The sequence below is a fragment of the Myxocyprinus asiaticus genome, chromosome 43, assembly GCF_019703515.2.
Source record: "Myxocyprinus asiaticus isolate MX2 ecotype Aquarium Trade chromosome 43, UBuf_Myxa_2, whole genome shotgun sequence".
Classification (NCBI taxonomy): Eukaryota; Metazoa; Chordata; class Actinopteri; order Cypriniformes; family Catostomidae; genus Myxocyprinus; species Myxocyprinus asiaticus.
Genome location: NC_059386.1, coordinates 16,157,780 through 16,165,191, shown reverse-complemented (window position 1 = coordinate 16,165,191; position 7,412 = coordinate 16,157,780). Strand labels below are relative to the sequence as shown.

Below are 7,412 nucleotides of genomic sequence, written 5' to 3'. Positions count from 1 at the left end.
TAACCGGAAGATTGGACTGATATAAGAAGCGAGATTGTCTCCATCTGTAGATCTTAACTGATATTATGACAACCACACAAGTAATGAAAAGAAAAGAGACAGCAGCCAGTGCAAGAACTAAATAAAAAGTCATGTTGTCGTTGTATTCTTTGTCACGCGCAAAGTCGGTGAACTCTGACAGTACTTCAGGAAAACTGTCAGCCACAGCCACATTAATGGTGACTACAGCTGAGCGGGAGGGCTGTCCATTATCCTCCACTACAACAGTCAGTTTTTGTTTCACAGCATCTTTATCAGTCACTTGTCGCACTGTTCTTATTTCTCCATTTTGTAAACCAACTTCAAACAGCGGTTTTTCTGTGGGTTTCTGTAGTTTATAGGAGAGCCAGGCATTCTGTCCAGAGTCCGCATCAACAGCCACCACTTTAGTGACGAGATATCCAACATCTGCAGCACGAGGCACAATCTCAGCCACCACAGAACCACCAGTCTGTACTGGATACAGAACATGAGGAGCGTTGTCATTCTGATCTTGAATAATAATTTTCACTGTCACATTACTATTAAGTGGAGGAGAGCCTCCATCTTGCACTTTAACTCGGAAGTGGAAGTATTTAAGTTGCTCGAAGTCAAAAGATCGCATAGCTGTTATCACTCCACTGTCAGGGTGGACTGAAACATATGATGAGACAGAGACCCCATTAACAGTGCTGTCTTCCAGAATATATGAAACACGAGCATTCTGATTCCAATCAGCGTCACTGGCTTGAACTTTAAACAATGAAAGACCAGGTGTGTTATTCTCGACGACACAGGCCTCATAGTTACTTTTCTCAAAGACGGGAGCATTGTCATTCACATCTGATATCTGCACATGGACAGAAGCACTACTGGAGAGCGCGGGTACTCCATCATCATTGCAGATTACACTTATATTGTACTCCGCTTCTCTTTCCCTGTCCAATTCCTGATCTGTCTGCAAGCTGAAGAAACCGCTAGACGGAGATGTAATCGCAAAGGGGATATTGTCATTTATGAAGCACCGAACCTGGCCACTCACACCTGAATCAAGATCATCAACATTTAGCATTGCGACAACAGTACCAGACTTAGAGCCCTCGGATATGGAATGAGAACTAGACAAAATATTAATACTAGGCGAATTGTCATTAATGTCCAACACATCGATAATTACTTTACATGCGTTAGAGAGTCCTCCTTGATCTTTTGCCTGAATGTTAAGTTCATAATGGCTCACTTTTTCATAGTCAACTTGACCATTTAATGCTAGTTCTCCACTTTTTTCATTAATAAGAAACATGTCGGCTACATTACTGTCCATTGTGTCAGATATGTAGTACGTAACAACACTGTTGGAGCCTTCATCTGCATCAGACGCGCTCACAACTGTTAATATTGTACCTTTTTCTGCGTTTTCCCCTATTGTTGCTTTGTATACTTTTTGCGTAAAAACAGGAGCATTATCATTAATGTCTAAGACAGTAATGTGTATGTGTACTGTGCCTGAGAGCACTGGATCGCCTCCATCAAACGCTTCTAACAACAAAGTAAACGAACTTTGCGTTTCCCTATCTAGTGTGCTTTGTAGAACCATTTCGACGTTCTTGGTGCCATCTGCCTGACTGTGCAATTCAAGCCGGAATTTATCAGTAGGTTTAAGCGAGTAGCTTTGAAGAGCATTTTGTCCAACGTCCGGATCGAAAGCTCTCCCAAGCATAAAGCTGGCACCCGCCACGGCCGATTCGCTGATCTCAAATCGAAATTCCTTTTTCTGGAAAGTGGGAGCATTGTCATTTATATCCGTGATTTCAACAGTAATTGTGTACAATTCCATCGGGTTTTCCAAAATCATTTGAAGATGCAAAGCACATGGCGTAGTTTTTGCACAAAGAGACTCACGATCTATTTTCTCTCCGATCAGAAGCAAGCCTGTGTTTCTATTCAGTTCGATGTATTCCGTGCTGTCTCTGGTAAATATGCGTGCTTTTCCAGTCTTCAGCCGTTGTAAATCCAACCCCAAATCCTGCGCAATATTTCCCACCATCGATCCTTTTGCCATTTCTTCTGGAATGGTGTAACTGACCTGTCCTCGCGCAGCGTGGAGAATAAGAAGAATAAAAAACAGGACCAAGTGCCATAACCTTGCATCAGACATTTTCTCAATTGCACGGATGATTCAATGAAACAATAGCCCTTTCAACCCGTAACAATCTATAAACTGTAAATGTATACAATTCCAGACATTAACGTGAATTATTACGTTAGAAATAATATCTGAGGCGATAGCATTACTGATTTGTCTCTCTGATATTATGGGATGTTGGAGGGTGGGTCTGTGACATACACATTTTCAGCTTTTCATCGACGAACAGCAGCCCTCTGAGAGTAAACTAGGAACTACATATCAAAGTCATAATCCCTAAAAGACATCTTGGCAACGAACTGCATTATTTTCTATGCCTATTGTAGCCTATAATTACATTGCAAATAAATGCAGTTATTAATATGTTATGGAATGTCCTAAAGTCTGTTTGCTGATTAAATAAAATAGTGCAACTGACGGAAATGTTGGCAGTGCCATGGAAAAGAGAACTTAAAGAAATAAATCATAATGAGATTTAGAGCACATTACAATTTATGAGCTATGGCAGGCTTGGCACACTTTTCATTCTTATTTAAATATATATGGTTGAACAAACGTTAAAGTACCTCAATTCTTTGCTAAAGAAAGCTTAAGTTCTTAGGTAAAAAGCGAACACATTTAATCACTTTAATCAAATATTTATTGACTTCAGTTAATTACTGATTAAAGTTATGTTGAGTACACTATTTTACGAAAAAAGAAACGCACAGAAAAACATATAGTTTATTTTAAACCAAGACCACAAAACTCAACACATGTTTGTCTTATATCATTAATTTGAGTAATGATTATGTTATTAATATGACTAAATTAATATTATTATGATTAATATTTGATTAATTTATGGTTTGGCATTCATATGAACAATTTATACTTGTATACATGGTATAAAACATATAGAAATATAGAAATCTTTATTTGTATAAATATTGTAAAAAAAAAAAAACACTTCTAATTACATGAATGATAGGACAGTTGTATCTTTTGCTTGGCGTGAACTGTTTGTATGTGTAATAAAACTTATAATATTAATAACAATTGTTATAATGATACATTATTTTAGTGTGTGTGTGTGTGTGGGCAGGTTTAAGTGGTTTACGAGGACTTTTCTTTTAGGTTACAAACTGGTAATTACAAGGGTATTATGCTACAAATGTGGTTTATGAGGACATTTCTAGTGTACCCATAATGTAAATCGCTTAAAAAACATAGTAAATGATGTTTTATTGAAAATATAAAAATGCAGAAAGTTTTTTGTTAGGGTTAGGGTTAGGGTTAGGGGATAGAATCTATAGTTCGCATAGTATAAAAATCATTATGTTTATGGAGAGTCCTCATAATGATAGCTGCACCAACGTGTGTGTGTGTGTGTGTGTGTGTGTGTGTGTGTGTGTGTGTGTGTGTGTGTGTGTGTGTGTGTGTGTGTGTGTGTAGGTATTTCGTTGGTGAATAGTGTGAATGGAGGTTAAAGTTTGTTAGTTTTTTTGTAAACCCAATGTGCCAACCAACACCTCTCACACACTTTTATAAATTATGACAGCCAGAATTACAAATATTATTTCAAAATATACAGAAACTGATACCCATCACAATTACTTAAAATTAAAAATACTGTATTTTAAAAATGTTTCTCAGTATAATTTCTATAACATTTTTAGCAGAAAGGTTTAATTCTTGTTTCGACATAGATAAAATGAAACGTTGTCTTTATCTTAACAGATTTTACCATTCAAATGCCCTTACAGAATGAATCAGTGTAGGTCAGGAAGGCCAACATTTAGATGTTACAATTGTGTGCAGTTTTATTAAATTAATTATAGACTTGTCTCAACCAACCACGGTTTCCCATATAATACAATAAACCCCATAGACTTCTCTTTAATAGAGGCGCTGTTCAGCAAAAGTAGTGCTGAAAGGTGCAATAATAAATAGGACTTTACTGTATTCACCAATAATTCACTTGAACAAACCTATTTTAAAATATACATTTGTAAAAAGTTGTCTAAATGTAGCAAAATAAAAATAATTATAAAATAAAATAAAATAAAAACGAAGTAAATAAATAAATAAAAATAAATACCACGCTCTTAGGAATTAGTTATCTTACAGGAGGAGAAGTTTCTTTTTCAGTTTCATTTAGGCCTATACATTAAAGAAATTATTAAATATGTGCGCACGTCTACAAGTAGTATATAGAAGTAAAAGAAAAAGTAATATTTTGTTACTTTACATAATAGGATATGATAGAGTATGACACACATTTAGTTATTTATATTTGCAACTATAAACTCTCTTACCGATATTGTCGAATATTCCTCTTCCAAGACGTTATTTTCCTTCATTGCGCGCTGCATAGTCTCTGTGAAACTTGGGTCCACCACTAAAACATTGTGACCACCGAGTGTAGAAAACTTACAGTCGCTCTTCCTCGAGTCAGTCGTCATGCACACTTCATAATTATAGCCATGTGGAAGAGTTCCAGTAGCTCCTGTCTCTGTGCAATGCGGCGGATAGTATGGAATAACCGGAAGATTGGACTGATATAAGAAGCGAGATTGTCTCCATCTGTAGATCTTAACTGATATTATGACAACCACACAAGTAATGAAAAGAAAAGAGACAGCAGCCAGTGCAAGAACTAAATAAAAAGTCAGGTTGTCGTTGTATTCTTTGTCACGCGCAAAGTCGGTGAACTCTGACAGTACTTCAGGAAAACTGTCAGCCACAGCCACATTAATGGTGACTACAGCTGAGCGGGAGGGCTGTCCATTATCCTCCACTACAACAGTCAGTTTTTGTTTCACAGCATCTTTATCAGTCACTTGTCGCACTGTTCTTATTTCTCCATTCTGTAAACCAACTTCAAACAGCGGTTTTTCTGTGGGTTTTTGTAGTTTATAGGAGAGCCAGGCATTCTGTCCAGAGTCCGCATCAACAGCCACCACTTTAGTGACGAGATATCCAACATCTGCAGCACGAGGCACAATCTCAGCCACCACAGAACCACCAGTCTGTACTGGATACAGAACCTGAGGAGTGTTGTCATTCTGATCTTGGATTATAATGTCCAAAGTCACGTTTGTGCTGAGAGGTGGAGAGCCTCCATCTTGTGCTTTCACACAAAGCCGAAAACTTTTAACTTGCTCATAGTCAAAACCGCGCAGTGCGTGTACCACTCCACTGTCAGCATTTACTGATATAAAAGAGGAAACAGGGACTCCGCCCACTGTAGTCTCGTCTAGAAGATAAGAAATTCGAGCGTTCTGGTTCCAGTCATCATCTTGAGCACTCAGAGTAAATATGGACAAACCAGGTTGATTATTTTCAGTAACGTGTGTAGTGTAAACACTCTTTTTGAACCTAGGAGGATTGTCATTAACATCTGATATTTTAAGATTAAATGTTTTCCTACTAGAAAGCGCAGGAGATCCTGAATCTGTAGCTGTGATAGTGATATTATACGCTGATACACGTTCACGATCTAGAGCAGCATCAGTTATTAAACTGTAATAATTTCGTAATGAAGACTGGAGGTTGAATGGTGTATTTCGATCAACTGTACAGTCAACGTGGCCATTGTCTCCTGCATCTAGATCTTTAACACTTAAAATAGCAATAGTGGTGCCAAGAGTTGCATCCTCACTTACTGGGCTGGAAAATGACATAACATTGATAACTGGTGCATTATCATTAACATCAATTAAATCAACAATGACTTTGGCAGAGTCTCCTAAACCACCCTGGTCTTTGGCCTCGATGCCAATTTCGTACTTTTTTGCTTTTTCATAGTCAAGCACCCCAGTTAAAGTTATAACACCAGTGCTTTCATACAACTCGAAAATCTCCCCAATTACTTTTTTGTTAGTAAAGCTGTAAGAAACTAAGCTATTTGCCCCACTATCTGCATCACTAGCATTGACAGTGATTATGTAAGTACCTTTAGGTGAGTTTTCTGCTATTATCGCTCTGTAAACTGATTGGTTGAATACAGGTGCGTTGTCATTTACATCCAGTACAGTGATCTCTATTTTTACGTTACCGGATCTTTGCGGATTTCCTCCATCGATTGCTGTGACAATGAGAGAAATTCGTGGATGTTGCTCTCTGTCTAGAGGTTTCTGGAGCACCATTTCAGCATTTTTGACCCCACCCGGTCCTGAATGCAGTTTCAAAATGAAATGGTCATTTGCTGATATGATATAATTTTGGATACCATTCACGCCCACATCCGGATCATTTGCGCTACTTAGTATAAAACGAGCTCCAGGTGCGGCCGATTCACTTATTTCGAGATTAATTTTATCCTCAGGGAAGAATGGCGAGTGATCATTTACATCCAATATTTCTACAGTAACATGATGGAGTTCAATTGGATTATCAAGTATTATTTCGAATGTGAAGCTGCACGGAGTGGTTTCACCGCAAAGCTGCTCCCGGTCAATTCTCTCCTTTACGACCAAAATTCCTTTGTCTGTTTTTAGCTCGACATACTCAGTGCTGTCGCCAGACACGATACGAGCCCGACCCGAGCGCAGTCTTTGCACATCCAGACCAAGATCATGAGCAACATTTCCGATATGCGATCCTTTCTTCATTTCCTCTGGAACTGAGAAACGAATCTGTGCGCTAATGTTTGAGATAGCACAAACAGCCATGATGAATATCCCTCTCCATATCAAAACACGATCCATTTGTTGCCTTTGTGATTGGTAAGGTAGAAGACTCGAATTTAATGCAAACAAAATCATTTTAAGATAGTGGTCATATTACAGAAGGGATAGCCATTCACAATTAAAATATCATTACAATAATCCAGTTCATCCGCTGCTTGTCATTGATTCTTCATCGGCACTCTTTGGTCTCCGCCGCAATTTCTTAGCCGGCATCACAACAGCTCCACCAACTATAGGCGGTGACAAATCAGGAATAAGAGTTCATTCACATTTCTGCTAACCAACAGCGGCCTTTAGAGTTGAGAACGATGAACAACATTTAGAAACACGGAATCACTCGATTCCAAAAGATATTTCTATGTATTGACCTAAAAAAGTAAAACACACTGTAGAACCATATATTCAAACAGAAGCTCATCAAATAGTCCTAAATTCCCTTGAAAGCTATCTAATAAAAAGTAGAAAATTTAAAATACAGATAATCCATTATTCTTAATAATAATAATAATAATAATAATAATAATAATAATAATACATACATATATATATATATATATATATATATATATATATAT

General features: G+C 37.5%; 2 protein-coding genes across 2 annotated transcripts in view; both read right to left on the bottom strand.

Annotated features, from left to right (window-relative positions):
- The window catches only part of LOC127433228 (protocadherin gamma-A11-like), a 6,101-nt gene extending 3,898 nt beyond the window's left edge, over positions 1 to 2,203 (bottom strand). The window contains exon 1 of the mRNA XM_051684947.1: positions 1 to 2,203. This exon is cut by the window's left edge and continues 181 nt beyond it. Within this exon, the coding sequence (XP_051540907.1) occupies positions 1 to 2,176 (2,176 nt within the window). The 5' untranslated portion in view covers positions 2,177 to 2,203.
- Positions 2,204 to 4,425: 2,222 nt separating this feature from the next.
- Positions 4,426 to 6,819, bottom strand: LOC127433227 (protocadherin gamma-A6-like). Its single transcript, XM_051684946.1, has one exon. The coding sequence runs from the start codon at positions 6,817 to 6,819 to the stop codon at positions 4,426 to 4,428; it is 2,394 nt and encodes a 797-aa protein (XP_051540906.1).
- Between the last annotated feature and the right edge of the window lie 593 nt (positions 6,820 to 7,412).